This window comes from Saccostrea echinata, unplaced genomic scaffold (assembly GCF_033153115.1).
Source record: "Saccostrea echinata isolate AGI-Se365-2 ecotype Australia unplaced genomic scaffold, CSIRO_AGI_Sech_v1 ptg000025l, whole genome shotgun sequence".
Taxonomy (NCBI): Eukaryota; Metazoa; Mollusca; class Bivalvia; order Ostreida; family Ostreidae; genus Saccostrea; species Saccostrea echinata.
Genome location: NW_026889774.1, coordinates 28,463,493 through 28,490,525, shown reverse-complemented (window position 1 = coordinate 28,490,525; position 27,033 = coordinate 28,463,493). Strand labels below are relative to the sequence as shown.

The 27,033-nt window shown below is 34.3% G+C and overlaps 2 protein-coding genes across 2 annotated transcripts; both read left to right on the top strand.

Moving 5' to 3' along the window:
- Nucleotides 1-5,507: 5,507 nt before the first annotated feature.
- On the top strand, nt 5,508-20,089 carry LOC133192315 (delta-1-pyrroline-5-carboxylate synthase-like). Its single transcript, XM_061328330.1, has 15 exons — nt 5,508-5,649; nt 6,645-6,999; nt 8,384-8,515; nt 11,310-11,417; nt 11,565-11,717; nt 11,856-12,074; nt 12,661-12,823; nt 13,264-13,407; nt 14,971-15,188; nt 15,457-15,594; nt 15,980-16,175; nt 16,482-16,603; nt 17,188-17,374; nt 18,265-18,360; nt 18,791-20,089. Exons 2-15 carry the CDS (start codon nt 6,652-6,654, stop codon nt 18,997-18,999), a joined length of 2,433 nt encoding a protein of 810 aa, XP_061184314.1. The 5' UTR covers nt 5,508-5,649; nt 6,645-6,651; the 3' UTR covers nt 19,000-20,089.
- A 2,591-nt stretch (nt 20,090-22,680) lies between these two features.
- On the top strand, nt 22,681-24,165 carry LOC133193041 (uncharacterized). The gene has a single exon (XM_061329040.1). The coding sequence runs from the start codon at nt 22,681-22,683 to the stop codon at nt 24,163-24,165; it is 1,485 nt and encodes a 494-aa protein (XP_061185024.1).
- The last annotated feature ends 2,868 nt before the right edge of the window (nt 24,166-27,033 follow it).

The following is a 27,033-nucleotide window of genomic DNA, read 5'->3' as shown; positions in this document are numbered from 1 at the left end:
TGAGACCAAGGGGAGAAAATATGTCCCCCACAAGGATTTAATATAGAGATCTACTTTGACCTCTGACCTTCAACCTTGTCCAAGGTCACTGCACACCCTTTACTGTGGGTGAAGTAATGCAGATAGGCCCAAAGGGGAAGAAACTTTGCTCTGGAGAAGGTTTAAATACAGATATGATTTTTGAACTTGGTAAAATTACGTCCTTTGCATGGGGCCAACTTTAAACAAAAATTGCTTGCCCTCTCCCAACCCAGGATGAGAAAAACTGGGTCGGTAGGTAGGTGGGAAATTTTTCCCCCAGAAAATTCCATGGCAACATCAATGCTGAATTTTCAAGGTCTATTTTCCAGTATACATAAAAAATAATTGTTTCCTGGAGGTTAAAAAACAGTTTTGAGTCGGGCCATTTTAGCCAGTCGGTCGGGAGCACAGGCAATGGTCGGGAGAGGGCAACCAAACAATATTTTAAGCCACTCTGTACCATCGGCTCATGTGTCTGAGAAAGGAACGAACGACAACTCCGCAAAGGAGATTGAAAGATGCCCTGGATTATAGTACACTATAAAACCAGGAAAGCTCGGGTCTGACGTTTATAATGCGCCTATGATTCTTATCACAGTTTTTGGTATTGTTCTGAGAGTAGCTTCAGCTGCATCAGGTGTTTTAGTTCACTATTTCCAGAAATGCTATCGGACGCTTGTCTAATGAAATATATGGAGATAACGAACAGTATTCAAGCTCAAAAGTCCATTACCGGTAATCAATACAAAATAGGAGCAGAGCAAACACGGACCTCCAAACATCAGAGGTGGGATCAGGTGCCATGGAGGAGTGAGCATCCCCTGCCGGCCGGTCACACCCGCCGTGTGCTCCTTGTCATGATCGGGAAATAACGGAAAAATCCGTCGACAATTCAGTGTGTAAATAATGGCCTAACAATTAGTGTGAAAAACGTCAGTCAGCATTTGACTCAATGATAAATTGTATTTGCTGACAAGGTCATTGTATCGACCATAGAACTTACGAAATGATGACTTTAAACGAGACAGCTGATATTCTTGTTTTATCAACTTATTTGTCAATAATTTACCTCGTTTTAGAAATTGTACATACGTAGAGCATGCTCTTGCGTATCGAATCAACTGAGAGGTGTCTACCCCGTATGCAGGTGATGAAGGTGTATTGCTGCATAAGTAAGGGAAGTTGACGATTGAAAAGTTAATTAAAGTCATCACGTTTATCATAACTGATTCCATCTGCAAATGTGACTTCATAATACTATAAAAGACGGTAAATACAGACAAATAATTGTCCCCTATAGATAGAGTCTATTATATTTTATAGCCTCAGCTCTTTTGAATTGAATCAGAAGTAATTCATTAATGTAGAAATCAATATAACCCTGTAACTATATCAGTTAACCACGATTTTAAAGAAAGATAGCATTAAGTTTAAAATACATGTGCAGCTGCAAAATTAAAGATGAACAAAAATCTAGACCTAAAGTACAAAAACCCATTGATCTCATTTCTGGGGAAATAACGCGAAACTTTCGCGAATGAACACGAATTTTTTTGTTTATTTATTTTTTGTTGTTAATTTCCAAAATGGTCTTTCGTACTAAAGGGTAATTAATAATTTAAAGGAAATATATATTACTTTGATTATTGATCAAACTTTTGTATTTATTTTTCTAGTTCATTGAAATTTGCAAATTTGACTGCTTTAGTGATAAATAAGGGGGATGTAGGCGAGTGTGTGTGTTTGTATTGTACGTTTGCTTCTTACAGACGGTTCCGTGTGCAAGTAATATTCCTGCTCCTCGATAAATCATGTTTTTTTGCGTAGTTTATTGCAATCAATTTTGTCATAACATTGCATTGATCGAATATATTTACAAGAATAATATTACACTGTTAACTTCTCACGGAGACGTACCGACATTTTTCGAAGGGGGAGGGTTGAGGGGGAAAACAACAACAAAAAACAAACAAACAAACAAAACAAAGTGAAAAAAATTATGTGTGTGTGTGGAGGGGGGGGGGGGGTTCAACACGCAATTTAAAGAAGTGCTGCCACTTATCCATACTAAATTAATAGTAGAGATTCAGAATAATACTACTAGTATTCTCGGAAAGAACCCCCCCCCCCCCCCCGGGTAACGGCAATATTTCATCAAAATATAATAAAAACCATAAAGGACATCACTGATTTCTCTCACAGGTAATTGTGGACAGGACTCTACCCTAACGAAGTTTTTGCATATTTTTGTTAGCATTTTCTTTAATTTAGTCTTTAACTACTACATCTCTAGGTTTCTGTTTTAAAATCACATTAATACTAGTGCTCATATTTAATACCTATTGGCATTTGTTTTCCCTATATACGGTATGTAATAAAGATTAAAAATATTTTTTAAAACATTAATTAAATCCTGCTTCAAATCCATCCGCGACTACTAATTTTCGCGACTTATGAAACATTTAGAAAATACAGTGTAATGGGTTCGCGGCGTGAAATATTCACGAGCAAAAGAAGGTCGTAGTACTCGTGGATATTTCCAGCACGCGAATAAAAGTTGGTTTACAGTAAGAACAGGGTCCTGTGAGTAAGATATGTCTCTCTTAATATAGAGGGTCAATGGACCTTAACATAAACCTTGCAACAGGAAGTGTATTAATATTAATCTCACATAGAGAGCTACTTTAATTGACAAAATGGTTACTGTTTTATATGTTTAATACACTCAAGGCTTCTCATTGATTATATCCTGATATACAAACCTTGAACATTTTCTTTGTTCATTGATGTTTATGCACATCAAGCATTTATCCCAGTATTTGAATATAGAGAATACGATGAGAACCTATTTCTAGTTTGCTTTCTCTGTGTGAGAGAAATTAACATTTTGTAGTGAATGAAAACTTTCAAACAATAGGGGGAGGGGTGTGTTATGGATTTATCCATTTATCCAGAAATGTCAAATTAGGGCCTAAGAAAAAAGGGATAGGCAAAAATGAAAACAAAAATATATAGAACTGGCAACATAAAAAGAATTGCATCTGGAACATCGATTGCAGTGGCTAGCCTCTTGTATGACAGTGCCTATACGTTATAGTGTTTAGCTGTCTCGCTGTTTGTCTGCAAACATTTTTTTTTCAAATTGGTAAGTATTCAGTCCTACCAGGGGCAGACCCAAGATTTCAAGTTAAGGGGCAATCATCTGATTAGGCAGAGTGTCTGGGGCCGGGAACGCTTATAGGCCCCAAGTGGATCTAGGGTGAAGCTCTCATGGGGGCCAAGGAAGCGAGTTTAGAGAAGGGCAAAATGGGTGTTCATTCTGCCCTATTCTAAAGTCTCTAGAATCCAAGTTCAATTTATTCTCTCAAACCAAGACACTGAGTTTGTGAGGATGATTCTTTGTCGTCGTGATTATGATAAACTACGTATATTTTAAGGCCTGTGGAAACAATGCCTATGAATCAATCCACCGGCTCAGAAGTTCTGCCTTGCAAGAATTAAGATCCGATTTCATAATTCATTTCTTTTCGAAAATGGGACGATGATTTACCCTGAAAACTGCCACTGCACTACAGTTTTGGTCCGTAATCAATGGCGTACATTGGTACATGTAAGTAATGATTAATTAAAGCAGGAAGTTTATATCCTTAAGGTCAAGATCTAGTAAATGACTTTAGACTAACTTTTTGGTGCTAGATCCATTATGACGTCATAATCAATTCTAACTTTCTTTTTTCCCGTACTTTACGGCTCTAATAGAGTTATGTAGAAAATACTAGTAAGCTATTTTCGTGGAATTCAATTTGAAATCATGTGAAAAGTAATCCCGATACCTATATTCAATTTAATATCATTTTAAAGAAGAGGCCAAGAACATATAAATTATCGTTTTCTGAGAGACTGTGGGCAATCTGGATATATTTCCTTTGTCTGATATGGAAAAAACTCCCGTATTCATGACTGGTTTTCTTAATTTTTCATTGAAAATGACAGTTTAAAATATGGTTTTTCGTCTTGTTCATCTACAAATTATGCCCCGAAACACCTTCTTTGACCAAGCTAAAGTTATAAAGCATCATTAAAGGAATTTATTTCTCAAATTTGAGAAACCTGTAGGCACCTTTCATTTACTAGATCTTGACCTTAAAATGTTTTTTTTTTAATTTAATAAGCGTAACTTGATGTATTGAGTTTGGCTTCATTGAAAGGTGTTACCAAGGTTACTTATGGTTAGAATAATTTGTGAAAATCTTTGAAACTGTTACTTCTTCTATACAATTTTGACCTAATTAAAAAAAAAATCCGCTACATGCCATGCAGACATATTAATTACTATGCCTGTAGTGATTTATGTTTTATTTCGATGCTGATGCTATGGTAACAAAGAATAGAATATTTTATTTATAATGCTAATCTTTCTTGAGTTTTTAGTCTGGTTTGAATCAAAGTTGGTATATAAGTTTGGAAAATATCATGTATAGACAATCATGTAAATTAATTAAATTGAATTCTTTATTGCATAATACACCCATATGGGTCAAGCAATACAGTTCATAATAAGAAAAAAAAAACAAAGAACAATGAATGTATTTATACAATAGGCGCAATTTAAGTAATTTACTCGTTATATGTTACACCGATGTGGACCTTTTATTTCTTAATTCTAATGATTGTTTTATAAAAGTGAAAACAGCCGGTATAACTTCAATTGTTGGGCTAAGTATATATTCAATTAAATAATGAAACACTACATTTGTAGACCTTTATGAATACGAAGTCTCATCAATTCAAGGCCGTCTCGTCAGAAAATGGTGGCCTGGTGCAATCATACTATCCCTTTATAAAAAAATGTTGAAAAATATTTTTTTTTGCATGAAAGAAAATAAGTTCATTATTCATTTAAATAATGCCCCAAGATTTTTTTTGGCTTAATTTTCGGGGAAAAAAAAGACTTCCGGAATGCACCGTACCCAACATGGTACTCATTAAAACAACTCAGGAGAGTGCTGAATATAGGCTTGCTGCCTTAATTTTGCTTCATATATATTTAATTATATGACGGAATAAATTAATAAATTATTGTTTTACATCAAATGTTGATGCATATAAATAGCCAGTGTATTTTTTTGTTAGAGTGTATATATTTTTTTCCACGTGCACTTGATTTTTATGCTTTTTAAAAAAAATGTTTATTTTGTTTTAGTGTGTTACATTTTTGTAAGAAAATAGTGATTTCCCGCCTGCGCACACGTTTTCCATGTGTACATACAGGAGTTGTGTACCCTTGGTTTTAAACCGGCATTGTGCGGTTTGGAGGAGAAACGCTATTAAAATTGCCGGTTTTGAAATTGAAATTCTGCCCAGAACTTATTAGATCTAGAATTAATTTTGTCAAGGGCATGAACAGAATTGTTAGCATGTGTGTGTAATCATACTATTTTATGTCCACTACGATGATGCAATATGTCTATGTGCGGATCAGCTGATCAAGTAAACATGATCAACACACGCAGGTGCCCGCGTTACAAAGCTGTACAATAACTTAGGATTTTATTTAACATTATCTCAAGGATTTGCCACAGATTAACAAAGTGTTGGGGCATCTGTTTAATTATTAATACATTCAGGGTAAGTAAAGTTAATTGATTTTTTTTAATTTCTAAATTTTTTAAACTAATATGAGTTGAACATGTTGAATAGAATATAGGCTATATATATGTACAAATTCAGGCCTATATGCTGGAGGGCACCATTCTTTGAAATTTATTGCTCTATCAACAAATCAAGAACATTTCACAGAAAATGAATCATGTGGATAATTTAAATGTTTCTTAGTATAGATCGATGTATATGTTCGAGTACGCATAATCGGATAATGATTAATCCATCACATCCAAGGATGCTAGATGTGTTCTGCATGAATTAATTATAAAGATTGACAATAAATATAAGTAGTGCATAGCTCTCTAGATTTTTTCTCTTCTTAAATTTGGAGTAAATCACAAAGTAATAATTAGATCATATGAAAAAACATTTGAGTGATTAAATCATTAAAAAGGGGCTATCAAAACATGTTGATAGAAAGTATCATTAATACACCTGGTATATAGGAACATTACAAATCATTGAATGGAATATAACTTTCCCATGCAGCTAGCAGCTGTCCTGTGTGGACATTGATCTCTCACAGAGAGATCAGGAGAGGGGTGAATGATCTGGAATTCTTATCTCTCCACACTTTACCTGTCAGTGAAGGTATAAATCTCTCTTTCTCTTTCTCTCTCTCAACTTGGAAAACCTAGGAAAAAAAATTGAGCAAAATTGTGCCTGTTGAAATGTTTATTCAGAACTCGGAAGTTGTTGTTCTTGAAATATAAAGTTAGCTTACAAAAATGTACTAAAAATGCAACAAATTCTTATTTAAATACAGACTTGTGTATTTAATTTTAAAATTATCGACATGTTCCAAATCAATTTACCAAAAAATGGAGCATTATTTATACATCATGCTTCTGTACATTGATGTTTCGCCATCCTAAATTATTTTTTTATTTTTTGTTAGGCAACAGGCACCATCATGTATAACACAGTGTCCTATTTTAATTATTATTTTTTTTTTGTAGAGTCATCATGTACAATACAGCGACCATCTTTAAATCTGGCCGGCATCTACGTAATGGCTGGAGCTCGAGGTCCATCAACTGGACAGCAAACCCCTTATCATCCAATCAGATGTCAATGTTCACCCATTGGTCAGGACACACGCGCCCAACACGGGCATATTTTCCAGGGCCTCACAGAATATGGGGACAGACCTATAGAAATATTTCTTCATCCTCTTCTATGGCTGCACAAGCCATGTTCCGCACTGACCTCATGGACTGTAAACGAGTCGTAATAAAGCTGGGTAGTGCCGTCATTACTCGTGAAGACGAGTGTGGTTTGGCACTCGGGAGACTAGCTTCTATAGTAGAACAGGTATAAAGGCTGAAATAATGCCTGATATTTTCCTTTACCAAATAATTTTTTTTTTTTTCGAAAAAAAAATGTCAACAAGCAAGAAACACACATAGCATGAATAAATTCCTTAGTAAAAGAAATGTTTTATCGATTGGTTTATTTGAAATTGATGAACCAGATTTTTTTAGAGCAATTTTCTTCCTCTTGAAACAGCAAATGATAAGAGATTTGGGAGAAAACACGGGAAAATGCTTTGTACATGGCATTTTATATATAAATTCTTCCTTTTGAGATCATATCTTATAGTAGTCGTGTTCATTTTCATGCTTATCTGAAAAGTTTACATTCATTATACAAAATGCCCTTTACTCTAAACTAGCTAGAACTAGTTAGATCTATTTTTTTTAAAATTAAGCAGTGGGCTCTTCCATCAATGAAACATACTGTGACACAGAGATCAGTTATACAATATTCTGTGTACAAATCTACTTTATATAAACATAAATATATATATAAACAATAAAATGTCTTTCTTTCTTTGATAATGCAGAACTAAAGCTGTGTAGGTTATGTATTTTTTCTGCAATGAATGCATACAACAGTTACCATTAATCCCTGCATTAACAAAGGAAACATTTTATTGTAAAATCCTATAGAAACTCTTACATCTGTACTATACATTCATGTTAAGCTGTAAATTATAGGAAACTTTGATAATATTAGGAAATTTTAGTTATAAGAACTTAATTAATTTCTTCTCCCTATCTTAAATATCATGATACTCTCTTATTTCATAAAGAAACCCCTACCTACCCAGGGCTCGAAATAATTGATGGCCAGCTGATCTGGGACCAGTGAATTTTCAATCTGGGCTAGTACATTGCAGAGGGCATGTGCCCTTTTGGTCAGCATTTTTTTTTATGCATAATAAAATTCATTTACAGTTGACAGGGTTGTGTGTCCAAACTTTTGCTGTTTCTTGTTTTGTTAAGTTGTACTTCTAAGTATCACAATATAAAAAAATTATTATTATTATGGTTTTGGGCCAGTCTTTTTAAAATCTACTGGCACAGTGGGACAGTGAAAGTATTAAGCTGACCAGTAAAAATTTAAGGCAATAGCCCGAGTGACCAGTAAACAAAAATAATTATTTCTAGCCCTTCCGACCTACCTATCTACTCAAAAAATTATAGGTCGGCAACTGCAAACAAAGAATTTTTAAGCTTGGCCTTGTATGGCAAGTTTGTATGTTTTTGTAAATTGTAGTTGCATGAAACTGCTAATAACAGTTGAGGATTAAGGTTAGATTATGTAATAACAATATTACCACACATTTCATGTGCTGGGTCTTGACATTTTCCCCCATTATTTTTACGTACTGACATTTTCACGTTTTTTACAGGCTTGTGAATTACATGCCCTAAATAAACAGGTGATAATGGTAACTAGCGGGGCCATTGCATTCGGGAAACAGAAACTGCACCATGAGATGTTAATGTCGATGAGTATGAGACAAACGCTAAACACAGGCAAAGTAAGAATGCAAAAGTCACGCTCAACTAATTCATTTTGGCAGAAACTGTGTTGCTACTTAGTTTTACTTGTAATACATGATACAATTTTAAGGGGAAGAATGGGTGGAGATAGAATTTGCAACACTTCATTAGAAATAACCACTAGCTAAAAATATGCTAAGATATGAAAGAATTTACCTCCAGTCAATTCTTTTTTTAATTTTTTTCTTTCTTTCTTTTTTTTTTTGGTGCAATACATAATAAATATTATATTATCATGATTATCAGGCTTACTTTTTCCTTTGAAATGATTTTTAATCTTGACATTAATTGAGAAAAATTCTATCAGGAATTAAATTGTATGTATACTAATTTTCTTTCAGAATTATGTAAGTATATTGATACCAATTTTAGTTCATTTTACAAATTAGTTCAAAACAACATTTCATCTGCAGTCTAAGTATTGTGTATATGTTGTTAGTTTTTCTCAAAGGAATTTTTAGCTGCAGGATGCTTGTTTGAAGGGAATCAAATCAGGCTTCAACACCAAGTGACCTTTAATTTTAAATTTGAATGGCATTCAAACGACATTGAAGTTGAAGACAAGATTTGCTTGAGCTTTGCTAGATAGATGTTGCTTTATGGAAACTAAGTAATCTTATTGATTATATGTTATTGGAATGATTTCTGAAGAATTGTTTGTTTGTCAAGTGCCTTTGTTCTTCATGTTCAAGGAAGTTTTTGTTGATAATAAAGTTCACAATTTTCCTCCATCATTTTGGAATAACATATTAGATATAAATTTAAGTAAATGTTTCTTCATAAAAAACGTGTAAAGTGTGTGCTAGTTTTCAAATATTACCGAAAACAAATCAACAATAAATTGTAGTTCAGAGCTTAATTAGCCCCCCCCCCCCCAATATGCATGTATTAATTGTGTTCATTAACAGCTATTTATCACTTTATATATACTACAATAAGTGTATGTATACACAGACTTCTGTTTTTAGGCTAGATGAGTCATCTCTCACTTAAGGAATGTTGTTTGATTTTGTCGCTTTCCTATACACTGTTGCAACCAACTATTTTGACCTTTAAGTAAATAGGGAAGTTATTCAAATTTTTGTCAGTAACTGCAATTATTTAATTTTAAATTGCTTAGTTAGCACTTGAGGAAAAAATATTTACTCTCTAGGCTCAGTCAGATCTATAGTCTCAAATATTGGAAAAATATATACTGTAGATTCCTTATTTTTTGCGAGTACTTATTTTCGCGCAATGACTCTTTGACATCAAACTGCTAGAACAATAATTCGCGAGAGGACGGTTGATCAAGATATTTTACATAGATTTCAGCATCATAAAAATAAAAGCGAGTAATTTTATTTTGCGAGTGGTGCTTCTCACGTAATTACGCGATAATTAATTCCTCGCGTTTATTTAGGAATCTACAGTATAGTTTCATTATACTTTCATGCACAATGTTTTACCCACAGGCACTGTTGATTCGGTATTTTCTTAATCCATAGTATAATAATATTAATACTATGGGTTAAAAAAATTATTACTGAATCGTGGCTTGTGGTTTAACCACATTTTTTTTTAATTTAAGAGGATTTTTTAAGGTCATCTGCAAAGAAGAAACCAGCATTTATTTTTAAACAGTAAATATGAAGCCTGGGGGCCATCATGGTCATACAGAATTTAAATCTAAACCAAATGGTGAGGTCATGAGTAAAGTTCATTGACCTCTGACAAGAGAGATAACTCTTTCCATGGAAAAATGACTCATTCCTTTATAAAATGGTGTAGTGAAAAACCCCATTGATTTTTGTCAAATTTTGCCCTGTGCAAAGTGTGCATTTTAAATTGTAGATTTCTTTTCAGAAAATCATAAATGCTAAAGTAAAATTTTTGCATGAGCAGAGGGAAGATGAATGTAAAATGCTATAAAAAAATAATTATTAATAGAGTCAGTTTTAATGATTACTCCGGAAGAATCAATTTCTATTTGTTTCTTTTTTTTTCTGCTCCTAATATCTATCAATGGATGATATTTTTCTCTTTGTCTCCAAACTCTTTAAGATTCCTGTAACAATTGTATCATTTCTTGAAGGCTGTTATGTTCTAAGTAGATATGATTAAGGTTATTTAAAGGTATTGGAGAATTATTGTTACACATCTTGTTTTTATCTCCTTTTCAACTTTCTCAATGACAAAATCTGTGGCAAAGAAACATATACACTAATAAAGTTGTAGACTACAGTAAAACACTGTTAAGCATACACAATAGATATAATGAATGCACAATTATAGCAATGTCATTTTTATTCCTTAATACTTGATGAAATTATTGAATATAAGGACTTCTATTTACATTAAACAAAATTGTTTATCCCTGGCATTTCGCTATAAGCATGTGTTACTGTACATTGCAATATGCTTAAGCGTTACTTGGTGACATTATTCCCTCTAAACCACTATAGATCACTATATTTTTGCAACACTTTATTTTTACGAGATAGCTATTTGGTATTTATAAGCGAGACAAAAGTTTTGCAAGCTATGATAATTGTTGTATATAATATTTAAACAATACATATATATGCAAGAATAAAATTTTTGCAAGCAAAAAGACTCAAGTAATTACGTGAAAATAAAGTTTGCGCAGATAAAGAGTGATTTACAGGACAATCCCATTGTTGAGTCTGTAGGATGGAGGCTTTAAGTATACCTCTTTTTTAAGTACATGTATAATTTTTCTTTAGTTGACAAAATATTTGATACATTTGTAGCTTTTTGAATTATTTTCAGCGCCAGGGATCGCTGATAGAACCTCGAGCATGTGCCGCTGTGGGACAGAGTGGTCTCATGTCTCTGTATGAAGCCATGTTCAACCAGTATGGAGTGAAAACTGCCCAGGTAATTTTCAGGACAACAAGCTTTTAGAAAAATAGGGGAACAGTATCATTTTGTTGCATTTTGCAGATACTTTGATAGTGATAATTGTTTATTTTTAATGACAAGTCTTGTTGCTTAATAATGTTCAATCAAACCAATTTGCTGTAGGTTCTGATCACGAAGCCCGATTTCTTTCACGAGGAGAGTTGTAGAAATCTGATGGGGACCCTGAGGGAACTGTTAGAGCTGAGTATTGTACCAATCCTCAACACAAACGACGCCGTGGCCCCACCGCCTCAGATTGACAAAGATTTACAGGGGGTCAGTAAACGTAACATTTATGTACTTTAAAACACTTATTCTTGAGAACTTTACAACTATTTATTGATTAATGACAATTTATTACTATAATACAGATTTTTTACTTTGATTAAAGAACGATTGATATGAATTTTTCAGGTAATTAGTCTGAAGGATAACGATAGCTTGGCTGCCCGTCTGGCTGTAGAGGTCAAGGCTGACCTGATGATTCTAATGTCAGACGTGGACGGTCTGTACACAGGACCCCCAGGACAGGAGGGGTCACGTCTCCTCCACACGTACTGCCCAGAGGTGGACGAGACAGGCGTTATCTTTGGAGAGAAGTCACGAGTTGGTCTGGGTGGCATGGAGTCTAAGGTACTGTTTTCAGCACTGATTAGTATGTGCTGCTACTTTAGAATTGTAGAGAGAATTTCTCATACTTTTGTCCTCTGATAAAGAAATTTCATTCAACAAATGATAACCAAGAAAATCTTATGTAAAAATGATTGATAGAATCTGTATCATTTTTTACTACCTCAGTTTTCGAAGTTTTATAGAATTTTTTTTTACCAGTAGTGTTTCATTAGAATAACAGAACACTCCTAACCTCTTTTTTGTATTTTTAACAGATTGAATGAAAGTACGCTATTGGAAAACAATATTTGTTTTCAGAATTTAAACATATCACATTACAAATTGGTTAAAAATAAGGTTTCGGGTTTTGTAAAATAGTTTGGTTAGGATGGTAAGTGCTGGAGGGAGGGGAGGGGGTTGATAGATGGAAAACTCTCTACTTTTTACTTTATGCTCTTTCTGTCCATTCTCTTTTCTTCTTTTTTCTGTCTTTTTGTCTTCCATTCCAAGTCTTCCAAAAAGACTATAAGCTGTTAAAAAAGTGGAATTCAGCCATTCTGAATTAATTACTCTGTTTTCTCTGAAGTGACATTTTATTGTTCTGTAGGTGAGAGCAGCATCGTGGGCATTAGAAAACGGCACATCTGTCGTTATTTGTAATGGGCATGAGGATCGGGCTATTTATAACATTGTGACAGGCAAAAATATCGGAACATTTTTCACCAGATCCAAAATGCAGAGTGCTCCTGTTGAACTAATGGCAATGCAGGGTAGGCTGATTTTCTTCTTAATCAGAATGAATGATGGTGGATTCACTATGTTGTTTGTTAGTGCAAGCTCAGTATGAAATAAAAATAAATTGTTAAATGAAATTCCTTTTTTAAAAATTCATTGCTGTTGTTAAGGTTTATTGAAAAAAAGAAGTACAGTAAGACATGCTTATAGAAAAGTGCCAGGAATACACAATTTTGAATCATTTTATACATAGTTTATTATATCTAATAAATTCCTAGCAGATCTCAAAATGACAGGGGATAAAAATTGCTGTAAATCTGAATTCATTATAAGCCTGTTTGTGTTTGCTACTGTATTCAAAATAATTGTAATGATTTGCTGAATTTTTTTTTCCAGAAAAATCCAGCAGCCTATTTTTAACTTCTTTGAATTTAGTTGAATAATTTACCAAAGCTTTGAAATTTAAAATTTGTAGCAAGAGAAGGTGGCAGAGTGCTGCAGACACTGGCACCACAGCAGAAGCACCTCATCATAACCAAACTAGCAGATCTTCTAATAGAGAGACAGAGAGACATTCTGGATGCCAACAGTAAAGACGTAGAGATAGCAAACAAGTCAGGTAGGGAAACAGAGAAAGACCACAGTTGAGAAAAGAATATAGAGAGAACAAGTCAGGTAGGGACACAGAAAAACCCCACAGTCCAGGTAAAAATGTAGAGATGACCAGTAAATCAGGAACAAGTCAGAAAGGGACACAGAAAAATCCCACAGTCTAGAAAAAAATGTTGAGGTGACCAGTAAATCAGGAACAAGTCAAAAAGGTGACACTGAAAAATCCCACAGTCGAGAAAAGAATGTAAAGGTGACCATTAAATCAGGAACGCAAGGAATATTAGGATATATAGAGATACAAGGTGATAGTGAGTGAGATAGAGAAAGAGAGGACAAGTTAAATAGACGAGCAATTTAGGTAGGGATAGCAAGTCGTACTGGACCTTGGAGATGGCATGACACGTAGAGGCATATAGATGCCCCACAAGGCAGGTTTGGACAAAGAAATACAAAGATATGCAGACGAAACAAGTCTGGTAGAAATAGCAAGTCACACAGGAACACAAGTCAGGTAGAGATGTAACAAGTCACACAGGAACACAAGTCAGGTAGAGATATAACAAGTCACACAGGAACACAAGTCAGGTAGAGATATAGCAAGTCACACAGGAACACAAGTCAGGTAGAGATATAGCAAGTCACACAGGAACACAAGTCAGGTAGAGATATAGCAAGTCACACAGGAACACAAGTCAGGTAGAGATATAACAAGTCACACAGGCGCACAAGTCAGGTAGAGATAGCAAGTTGCACAGGAACTTGTTGAAACCCAACAAATCAGAGATGCAGACAGAAAAAGTTATATAGAGATAGCAAGTCATTCAGGAAACATGATGAAACCCAACAAGTCAGGTAAAGATAACAGGTCACCACATACATTAGGAACATAATGAAACCCAAAAGGTAAGGACACAAAAATTATTTTATATGAATGAATACAAAATTTTATTATATAAATTATAGATTGTAGAAAAAGTCCCTTGGAAAGATAGAGATGCCTCACAGATCAGGTAGGAACATAAAGATGGCCAAGAAGTCAACTACTGACAAGTAGGTTCACATTGCTGACATCATAGAGACGTAGAGATGCCTAACCAGTCAGAAAGGGGCATGTAGACAACAATGAGTCGAATTAAGATGTCCAACATTCCAGGTATGAATGTAAAGAAGACAATACACATAGAGACATAGAGATGCTCAAAAAGTCAGGTAGGCACACAAAAAATGCAAGTCATAGGGAAAGATAGAGTTGTCTAACAAGTAGGGTAGGAATGTAGAAATGCTCAGTAAGTCAAGCTGACAACATAGAGACCTTGAGATGCCTAACCTGTTAAGAAGGGTTTAGATTCAAAAAGATAATTTGCCAAACACACAAGGTAGGAGCATAAAGAGGGTTATAAATCAAGTGTGCTAGGCACCATGAGCAGATTAGAACTTGACAACTGTTACAAATAAGTCTGGTAGGAATTTCGTGTAGATAATAGGCAATTCAAAGACAGAGGCAAAAAATATCAATTGTAATAATTAAAAAGAAAAACTATACAGTTTCAAGATGTGTTTTGATTTCTAGGCCTTGCTCCATCCATGGTGTCTCGTCTTATCCTGAGTGAGAGGAAGCTACACACACTTCATGAAGGACTGAAACAGATTGCCAGCCAAAGCTCTGACATTGTAGGTCAGGTTATTAGGAGGACACTGCTGGCAGATGGCCTTGAACTCAAACAGGTCACAACCCCAATAGGCGTCCTTCTGGTGATCTTCGAGTCACGTCCAGACTGCTTACCTCAGGTGTGTGAAAAAAATGTTCATTTTGCAAAAACTTAAGTTTGACTAGAGATTTTTCTTATGATTGCAGTTAAGACTAGTTGCTTCAGAGTGATTTTATTGGACATTTATTTCATTTATAAACAAGATAAACCTTAAAAGGAAGATGAGACAGTGACAGCAACAAATGTCTGGTTAACAATGAACTGTCATCTTTTGTGTACATTTTTTAGGTGGCAGCATTATAGATACCACTTTGATCTCTTACATGTATCTCTGATTTTGATTTTAGGTAGCTGCATTATCCATTGCCAGTGGGAATGCTCTGCTTTTGAAGGGAGGGAAGGAAGCATATCATAGCAACCAAATCCTCCACTCCTTGGTACAGGAAGCTCTGGAGCCATTCGTTCCCAAGGAAACCATTTCATTGGTAAGCATGTTTTCATCATTGTCAATAGGGATTGGAGGTTTGGGAATATTTTACAAGTTTGTTTTACAGTATACCTGTACATCTTAATCTTGACTTGTAAAAGCATTTATGTTTTTTTTTTTTGGAAGGGGGGAAAGGGGGTGGAATTAAAAGACTGGTATTGTATTTCTTTTGGAAAGTATGTGGAGATAAATTTTTGCAAAACTTACTGATTGCAAAATATGCAAGAATTTCCCCATGCAAACTTTTCCACATTTATAGTATTTGTACTTCTTGCCAAAGATCTTCAGTGTTGATAATTCCTCTGTTGTAGGTGAGCACGCGTGAGTTGATAATTCCTCTATTGTAGGTGAGCACGCGTGAGTTGATAATTCCTCTATTGTAGGTGAGCACACGCGAGGAGATTGAGTCTCTGCTGGAACTGAAGCAGTACATTGACCTAATTATTCCCCGGGGGTCTAACGAACTGGTCAGTATGATACAGAAACTCAGTCAGGGGATTCCTGTCCTGGGACACAGTGAGGGGATATGTCATGTTTATATTGACCAAGATGTGAACGAGGATATGGCGCTCAACATTGGTAATGTCCTGTTTGATTTGATTACTATTATTATTTTTTTTTTGTTGAATTTTTGAATTTCAATTTGAAATCTAGTGATAAATTATTTTTTCTCTTGGTTTTTAATGGCAAGAAATATATATCTAGATAAGATCTGAAAAAAGAATTTTAGAGGAGCACAAAATTCTTGACATCAGGTTAAACTTTTAATTATTAAAGTAGACTTCTATTGTTCTTGGTATGAAGGTTTAGGAATATTTATTGGTTTATGATAAAGATTTTTTTTATTGTAATTGATTTTGAGGACAATTTTTTATCGTATTCCAGTACGCGACTCCAAGACAGACTACCCAGCAGCTTGTAATGCAGTAGAAACCATCCTGGTCAACAAAGCACATCTCAGAACACCATTTTTTGAGGATTTGTTTGATATGCTGAAATCTGAGGGGGTAAGTAGAAAATGGATGCTGCATGAAATTGGTGCTTTAATGTGCAGGATTATTATGCAAACTATTTCAGTAAAGTTGCTCTCTTTCAACCTAACCAGGGACACCTTCTAGAAAAAAGATTTTTTGTAAGAAGGGTTACAGGAGATTTGAATTATGTTTACCAAAGATTAAAAATAATTTTATCAACACCACAGCTTTCCTCTAATTTGCTCAATTTTGCTTTCACTTTTAAGAAGAAATGACTACAAATTGTCACAAACTGTAACATTCTAAAAGCTAGCTATATGAAGGACTGGAGTGAGACTCTGATATAATACATGTATACTGTAAATGTACAATGTATTATATATAGTGAGTACAATATTTGGCAGATTGAAAATGATTTATGAACAAGTTTGCGTAGATTTGATTTAGCAAATTTCTTAATGTTCTTATTTATGTGTATATGTGCAAGACATTTAGCATTGTACTTGAATTAGCAGAAGTTGCTTTCTGCCAAAGATGCTAAAAAGAATACACAGCTAAATGCAATACATTTAAAGTATGTTACAGTTGTATATGTACTTATCATTATTTTACAACAGGTAAAGATCTATTCTGGACCCCGATTGGCCTCAGCTTTAAAATTTGGCCCTCCACCAGCCCCTAATCTACACACAGAGTATGGGGATTTGTCTGTCACTGTAGAGCTAGTGGACGATGTACGGGATGCCGTCCGTCACGTCAACAAGTACAGCAGCAGTCACACAGACACCATAGTGACCAATGATAGTGAGTGGTCTAAATAATTCAATACTTAGTGTCCATAGCGACCAATGATAAAGAGCGATAATGATAATTCATAACCCCTTAGTACTATAGTTATATATCCAGTGACAAACGATAGTGATTGGTATATTGAAATCATTTCCCCCCTAGAAGGGTTATAATAAGCAAAGGTAACATTGAATTTTTGACAATATCATTTTATTTGAGTATTGTATCTAACAAGTTATCTCCCTTGTACAAATTCCCTATGACACTATTTCATGGTCTTCAATTTTTTTAAAATCATAGCTTTGTTTTCATGTGTCTGCATGATTACAGAATGATATTAGACATATTCCTATGAAGCCCTAAGTGTGCTTTCAATTCATGGACACTGATGGCAATTTAAAGAACATGCCAGTGCCATTGTGATATTAAATGAGAAAGGAATGTTTTCAGAGGTACCTCTTAGTGATGGGGGTGTCCATTCCTCTGTTATGCTTCGGGATACCCATCTCTTATCCACAACTCTTCCTATAACGTTGAATAAAATTTAATGAGACTTGTAGAATCTTTATTACAAAGTGCCAATGTGCACTTTATATATTACTTTTTGATGGGACACATACTCAGGGTTTCCCATACCAAAACATGGACACTGCCATTCTTTCTGTAATAGTGCGGGTATCCTTCTCATATCTGCAATGCCTCCTATACCACTGACTAAATTAAATGAGACTTTCCCAGAATCTTTATTACACCTCCTGTACTTTGTTTTGATCTGACAGATATTTGGGCTTTCTCAAAGCAAAATATGGACTTGGTCATTCATGATTATACTCATATGGGAGTGGAGGGTATAATTTTGTGAAGTCATTGCTGACAGTACCTCTATTTTATCCTCTTTTTTGCAGAAAACACAGCAGAAGTTTTTCTCAAGGGAGTAGATAGTGCCTGTGTGTTTCACAACACTAGTACAAGGTTTGCTGACGGCTACAGATTTGGTCTAGGTTAGTTATGTCTTTGCAGTACTGATATGTCTAGTGACTGTTATTGTAAATATGCAGTTTAGGAACTCTTTTGTATTGGATACATTTTTTGCCTTTAGTTTAATGTTACATAACACCTATATTTACAAGAAAATATACATGTTGTACCTACCTGAAATATTACGAAATTTGCTGAGTTAAAAATGTTAAAATACTGCATGTATATGTTAATACATACCTTAAACAAACATGCTTTATACAGTATAATTTTATGATTTCACCTCATTTCAAATTTGCTTAGACATAACTGCATGTTTTAAAAGAGGGATTTTTGCCCAATTTGAATTTGTCCACTGACGACGATGGAAGTAGGGGGTGAAAATAAAATGTGGAAGAAAATTTAAAAGAGAATAGTACGTTCATGTATTTAATTTTTCATTTTCAATCACAGGAGCTGAGGTTGGTATAAGCACCAGCAGAATTCATGCACGTGGCCCTGTAGGTGTGGAGGGACTTCTTACGACAAAATGGATCCTCCATGGTAGGGGACATATAGTGGAGGATTTCACGAAAGGAAAAATGGAATTCCGACACCAGTCTCTCCCACTGTCCCAGCAACAAGTGACAGAGGAGGAAGAAATTGTAGAACGGGAAGAGTAGATCACTGGTTATTTAACTGTTTAAAAAAATTGCAATTGGCCATGCATCGAATCCGTAGTTGTCATTAAATTTCTGATTAGATTTTGAACGCTGTCTCAACATTGGGATTTGCCATGTGATTTCTCATTAGAATTAGATAGCTGTCTCACATAAGGTTTTTTGATGATCAGTGGGGATTTTCTGATTGTTTCCCAGTATTTGATTTTCTGTTTTTACATTGTCTTAGAAATGGAAGTATTTTTTTTTGTTATCTTTGATAATGTGCTAGACTGTGTTCATGACAATTGTAATTGTCACCATGCAAACTTTGAATTATTTGATAAAGAAGACTGGTTTTCATTCATGGCACTTATTCTTACATTTAGATAAAGGAAATTTAAGTCAGTGTATAATTCATATCAGTAAATTTCAGGGTTGTCAAGAAAGCAATAACACCTGCACCTCTAAGTTTGTAACCTTGATTTTTTTTTTATTCTACATATTACCTTAGATATATCTAAGGCCTATTTTTTTTACTGAATGAAAATGAGAAAAAATATATTTAATGATGTTTTAAGCTATAATATTTGTAGATCTGAGAAAAGTTGTTATTTATCAAGGGTGCCATAATACTTATTCTGCAATTATTTATATACACAATTAAATCACTGATCTAGGTGAAGTGTAGATCTGTTTCAGATGTTTATCTGATGGGTTTTTTTTAAATACATGTATAAATAAATTACATTTTTTTGTATTTCATTACACTGAATGTACAGTTGAACTTCAAATCTCAAACATCAATATCTTGAATACCATTGATATATTGGAGTAAATTTGAAGTCCCATCCATTCGTACATTATCCTTTATATACTTCAATATCTCTAGGTTTTTCTTGACTCCATCGAGTTTTAGATAATGAAGTTTAACTGTATTTACTAAGCAATCATATACATGTATATTGGGTAGGTATTAAGAGGTTTATGTTTCACACATTTTATGTACCACATGCTGAATCATTGAAAGTTTTATACATCGGATATGTATTAAGAGGTTGATTTTCATGTACCACATGCTGAATCATAATACATTGTACTATAATAATTAAAATATTTTCTTATTTGTTCTTCACATATACTCAGGAGTGCCAGGCAAATATATGTATATTGCTTTTTACTTCAATTTATTCACTACAAAAAATCTGCAGTGAAAACATGGCATATTGATCTAGGCAAATGTTGCTGAAATGCTTGCGTAAGAAGTTAGCACAATTTAAACTCAATGAGCTATAAAATGGCATAAACTAGTATTAACTCGTGGTTTGTTATGTGTATACGTATTTCAGTAGGGAAAAAATGCATATGAGTTTAAACTGATTTGCATCTTAATAAAATTTTGACTGAAAAATATAAAATTTAAAAACCAGATTCCTGGGGGAGGGAAATTGAAATACTGCACTATGATGGCCTTAGCAGCCCTTAGCTACCTTAACAAAAAATTACTATAGTTAACTACAGTAAATACTTTGATTTACTAGGAAACTTTAGAACTTTTTCAGAGGTATAGAGCATTTAATATTTCTAATTATACACCAGTCAGGTAAAGTTTAGAAATAGATGAATATACATGTATAAGTTAATATTTCCTCTCAATATAAAAAAATTGCAAGCAAGACTTGGAGAAAATGAAATGTAACAATCTGAAATTCATAGTAAAAATGCTTTGATTTACATCAGTGAAAACTTTGATTTACTATAGTGAAAACTTTGGTACTATTATAATAGTAAACTATACATTTAGGTAACTTTTAGTGGAAACAATTGTTTACTTAGTAATTTTTGTTAGGTTCTACTAAGGAGAAACCTCAGGATTTGCCCAAAAGACGAAATCTAGTTGACATTTTTTTTAAATAGACGCTGAGAATAATCAAAGAAAAAAAAGGAATCAACAAAACACAATAAGATTTCATATTCAGAGATTACAATTTCTGTAGAGAAAATAAACGACACTTTTTGCTTTGTCCTGAAAAAGAAAATTCAAGCTTTATTGGTTAAATCTGCCAGCTGCAGATGGTGACTGCAAGCAACTTCAATATATAGAAAAAAATTGTACATATAATAATGGGATGTCGATTTCCTTGCCCTGGAACAGTGGTGTAGACTAACTTGAACAGCATAATGCCGAATCTTATCTGCAATACCGTATGTCCTTGCCCTTTACAAGTAGTTCAGACTAGTTTTACTTGTACAGCAATTCATGCTGAATCTTGTCTATTATACTTCCTTGGAAAAATGGTTCAGACTAATTTTACTTGTACAAGATCTCGCTGAATCTTGTCTGCAATACTTCTTTGTATTCTGCTGCATGCTCCTCTGAATCTTCATCCCATTTAAATTTAGGGTAATATTTCTTTAAAATGTTTAAGTATCTGAAAACAAAATATTTTTGCTCACTTTATTGTAAACATTAAAATACAATACGTACTATTTTTCTCAAAGAAAAGCTATATATCAATCTTAGTTTATTGACTCTTTACGAAAGGAGCATGTTAACATAGAGTTAGTTATTCATTATTTATTCTTAAACAAGAATGTATTTTTAGAATGCTTTGATGCATTAAAGCTGTCTTTTTGGCAGGGATAAAATTTTGGTGTAATCTGGAATAATCCAGTATCAAGCTGCAAATTGAATTAAGAACGTAAAGAATAATTCTTTATAACAAAAAGTTTCCATTTACGCACTGAAAATATTTTGCTTGAATCTGGATAGAAGACGTTTATGTAGATCCGCTTCAATGCGAACAAGCTAATATAAAACTCAAAATTTTTGTGAATAGATACAGTGCTTACAGCAATAAGAAAAATAATATTTTTGTTTCAAAATGAATAAGTAAGGTTGAAATTAAAGCTTTGTGGTAATGCATTAAGACGATGATTTCGTAGAGTGTATTGATGAAATATGGAGATAACGAACAGTAATCAAGATCAAAAGTCCATTGAAACAGTACAAATTGGGAGCAGAGCAAACAAGGTCCTCTAAAAACATCAGAGGTGGGATCAGGTGCTACGAAGGAGAAAGCATCCCGTGTCGACTAGTCACACCCGCCGTGTACTCCTTGTCATGATTGAGAAAATGGAAAAATCCGTAGATAATTCAATGTGTGAATAATAGCTTAACAATAAGTATGAAAAATCTCAGTCAGCATTTGACTTAATGATAGATTGTATTTGCTGACAAGGTCATTGTATCGACCACAGAACGCCCGAAATGATGACTTTAAACGAGACCTATAATACATATTTCATTTTACTGATACTAAGGAATCAGAAATAACCTACTCCAATCCCACCTCCCAGAATTCCAAAGAAAGCATTAATTCTTCGTGCCATAATTAGTCATGCCGCGGGCTATCTAAGAAAAAATAATACTTAGATTAAAGCTACTTTTTAATATTAATTTGATAATGTACACCTGATCGTTTATATTTCATTGCATGCCTTTCAATAAAATTGATATAACAATTTTAAATCCAGTGCACATCTAGTCTCCCTCAACCAGACATTCGGCTGTCTCTATAAACTCCGACAAGTCTCTGCTCGTCGGAGTTCACGGAGGCAGTCAAGTGAGATTAGTGCACATCTAAGTGCAACTTAACTTTTACCTCAAATCAAGGTCACACGTAGGCAGCGTTCACAAACAATATGGCAGCCAGTGAAGCAAATTATCCATTGGGCTCACCTCAACAGCATATTGATATGTGTAAAACCCATGCTTTACCAATGGATCTTATATGTGAGGATTGCAATGAATTTATATGTGGTCAGTGTGCCAAAATAGATCACAGAGATCATGACTGGAAAACTTTACTCACGGCCGCCAACCAAAGAAGGAGAGGTCTGCTTAAATTTCTAACAAAGATTAAGGATGAGGAACTCCCCGGCATTGATAAAAAGATCGAGAAGATTTCAAAACAAATCACAGAAAATGTAGAACTGTGTGACTCTGAGATTAAAAAGATTCAGAAGCATTGTGAAGAGATAATAGCCAGGCTGTCAGAGATCAGGAAACATACTGAACAAAGATTGAGAGATGATTTGGAAGAAAAATATGAAAAATTGAAAAGTAAAAAATATGAGCTCCACAAAAAGAAGAAAGAAATTGCCGACACAGTTAAGTTCATGGAAGATAACAAGAGTGACATGTCAGATTACAGCTTGATTGACAACCACAGAGAACTGACACAACTGCTGTCTGACCTGAATGTTGATATAAAGATTGACAGTAAACAATCAGTTAGATACAGTAAAGGAAAAATCAGTGATGAGGTACTTAAAAATCTGATTGGAAAGACTCTGGATTTAAATAAAATTAGTTTGACTGAAACAAGTTCGTTTAAATATGGAGATAGAGGAATAGCTTTGTTGGGGACATATTGCAAAGATGAGTGTTTCATAAGACAAATTGAATCAGTTTATACTGAACAAGTAAACAAAGAAGGTGAGAAAAAAAGAAAATATAACATCAAACCTAATACCATATGTGTGACTGATAATGGTGATGTTTATTGTACTAACTTTGATAACAAGTCCATCAGCCGTCTGTCACCATCAGGATCTGTCTCTACAGTCATCAGTACAGATCCACTGGGACCATTAGGAATCTGTCAGTCAGTGGACGGTGGACTACTGGTCACCTTGGTAAACAGTGAATCAGATCGTTACAAATTAGACTCACACAGCAGACGTCTGGTGAGACACAACACAGTAACAGGTGATGTCATCCATGAGTATGAGTACCAGGAAGACGGTCAGACCAGACTGTTTACATATCCAGTCAGAGTCACACAAAACATCAATGGTGATATCTGTGTTGTAAACAGTACAAGTGAAACTGCACGAGATCTAGTGATTATGTCTTCCTCTGGTCGTATAAAATCTGTCTACCATGGACAGAACCTGACAGAGGACTTTTGGCCAGGTGATGTAGTGTGTGACACTCTCTGTAACATCCTTGTTACAGACCCACCTAATAAACAGATACATCTGCTGAGTCCTGATGGGGAGTTCCTGAAGTTCTTATTGACAGACATTGAAGTGAACCATCCACTCTCACTGTCCCTACACAAGTCTACACTGTGGGTAGGAAACTGGGAAGGACTAGTCAAAGTATTTCAATACACACTATAATGTGTTGTTAATAAATTGTAATAAATTTCAGTCATTCATATGATATTACAACCATTTATGAAAGAGAGTTTGAATGATTTACCAACCTATAATTTGATCAATGTATACAATATACCCTTATCACTTGCATATGGGTTTATGTCTCCCAGTTGATTCGATACGCAAGAAGCTATTAACCAACAAGTTGATGAAAGAAGGATATCAACAGTCTCGTTTGAAATACACATTTCGCAGGTTCTGTGGTCGATACAATGACCCTGTCAGCAAATACAATCTATCTGTATCATTAGGTCAAATGCTGACTGACGTTTATCATACTAATTGTTAGGCCATTATTTACACACTGAAATTTCTACGGATTTTTCCGTTTACCCGATCATAACAAGGAGCAAACGGCGGGTGTGACTGGTCGGCAGGGGATGCTTACACCTCTATGGCACCTGATCCCGCCTCTGATGTTTTTAGAGGTCCATGTTTGCTCTGCTCCCGATTTGTATTTTTAAATGAACTTTGAGCCTGAATGCCGTTCGTTATCTGTATATTTCATACAGAACAACATGTTTTAACTGTGATTATTTTTGTTATAACATAAAATATGAGTTTGATGAAATGTTTCATGTTTGATCGCTTGAACTCTTTCAATATATAAATATATATATTCCTAACTTTGTTATGTAAGGCTTTAACATGGGTGACAAATTTTACAACTTAGTAGGTGGTTTATAGTTTATTGTCATCATACAAACAATCTGTTTACTAATTGTCCAATGGTATAGAGTGTAAAGGTATGATAAATGTACAACATATGACCAACTCTGCCTCACCCTGGGGCTCAAAGCAATGGGACATCATGATTCTCACAATTTTATTGCTCATTTAATCAAGCAAACAGTTTGTCTCTAGATGTTCAAGAGTACAGATGAAAATTTTGAACTTTAGATAAAATAATTATGGAAATATTTTTTTTTAAATGACCAAATTAACCTCACCATGGACTTTTTCCATTCAGAGTCATACAGAATATTTAAAGTGATATGTATGTGTGTGGGCAGTACAGGTAACACTACAGGTGATCCAGTGATTATACGTGTGAAGTCTATCAATGATAGAACATAAAGCTTCAATCCAATTGATGTGGTTTGGGAATCCCTCGTAAGTTCATTGTTAAATTCTAAACCACCAGATCCATCTGCGGAGTCCTGTCGTTGAGTTCTTGAAGTATGTGTCTATAATCACGTTATTCTATAATTTGCAATGAACTTTTCATAATTAAGTATTGTATGTACATTATGAAAAAAAATTGTACCAAAGTCAGTTTGAAAGAATACAGAAATTGAATTCCAGACATTTTCAACATGTGATCCTCTAATACCATATGTGTGACTGATACTGGTGATGTTCATTGTACATACAACATCTGATTCTATGGGAACGTCGTACTGACAGGCAGTGAAGTGAACAGTCCAATGTGACTGTCCCTGTACATGTCCACACTGTAGATGGGATGTGGAATTAAACGATTTGTCAGAGTATGTCAATACAAAATGTATAAAATAACATTAATACATGAAATTGAAAAGAATCCTTCATTTGAAATTACAGCAGTTTATATATAAAATCATGACTGTATTAAAAAAATCAAATCTACTTGAGAGTGTTCATATTTTTCTGTCAAACTTAATAATAGCGTATGCAAGAGATTAACACTTGTTTATCATTGTTTTTAGCTCACCTGGTCCAAAGGGCTAAGTGAGCTTATGCCATCAGATGTAGTCCGTCAGCGTCGGTATAGTCGTCGGCATCGTCCGTTGTAGGGGTAACATTTGCAATTATGTAATAAGCTTTCTTTTTGGATAAATATGCTTTCATAGGAAACTATATTTTCTGGTGTTACTCGCTAAATAAATCTCCTCCAAACTATTTGGGAAGATTTTGCTGAGACTTTATATCGTGTGATATGGAGCATGTCCTCTTCAACGATCCACTTTTCATTTTTATCCAAAAAAGAGGATCGCTTTTATTATATATAGAACAAACGGATGATATGCAGTTGTTTACTCAAAACAGAAAATAAAATCAGAATGAGCTCTGGTAGGAGTAAAAAATAATAAGGATGATACGATCTAGCTACATTGTTGGAGTTATTGGTCATGAAATGTCATTTTCTATTTTTTTGCAGTTTCATTGGCGGGTGAATCGGGATTGCAAGATCTTGATGAAGCTACAGACCCTGAAATCTCAATTTTCTGAATTTTTGCAGCTTCATTATAATATTTTCAAAACAGATTTTTGATTTTAGAATTCACAGTATTAATGTAGGACATATCCTTTAAAAATACCACACTTTAAAAGGCCCCTGTGACTACTGACTACAAACATAAAAGAGATATGCAGTTATTTTTGGATAAATTATAATTCAGAGATAAAAGCAGATAGGCAATAGTTAGGTGGGTTGACAGTGGCCTCTATTTTTTTTTTTTTAAATTTTGTTTATTGAATTTTAAAAAATTGAATATTAAATAAAAATTTACCCGCAAAAATGTAGAAGTTAAGTACAGAGATTGTGAAGCTACCATTCATGGGTGAATAAATCTTTACTTCTCCCAAACATGCAATAAATTGCTGATTTTACCAAATCAAACCTATTAGCAATAAACATAACCTGTTTTACCTACACAAGTATATGTGGGTGTGAACCCTTATACAGAACGGTACATTAATTCAGTCGGTAAAGCGCCCTCCCCTTAATCATATGGTCATGTGTCAAGCCACGACCGAGACAAAACTAAGTCATAAAAGATAGGTTGAAACTGTTCCTTCGCCAAGCGCTCGGCAGTTTAAAGTGAAAGTTGCCGGTCTTTCGGATAA

What these genes read in the sequence shown, in the direction of transcription:
- LOC133192315 (XM_061328330.1), top strand. Translation starts at nt 6,652, where the DNA reads ATGTACAATACAGCGACCATCTTTAAATCTGGCCGGCATCTACGTAAT. An exon ending in ATGGAGTGAAAACTGCCCAG is followed by an intron (nt 11,418 to 11,564) that starts GTAATTTTCAGG and finishes AATTTGCTGTAG; the next exon opens with GTTCTGATCACGAAGCCCGA. An exon ending in TTGACAAAGATTTACAGGGG is followed by an intron (nt 11,718 to 11,855) that starts GTCAGTAAACGT and finishes TGAATTTTTCAG; the next exon opens with GTAATTAGTCTGAAGGATAA.
- LOC133193041 (XM_061329040.1), top strand. Translation starts at nt 22,681, where the DNA reads ATGGCAGCCAGTGAAGCAAATTATCCATTGGGCTCACCTCAACAGCAT.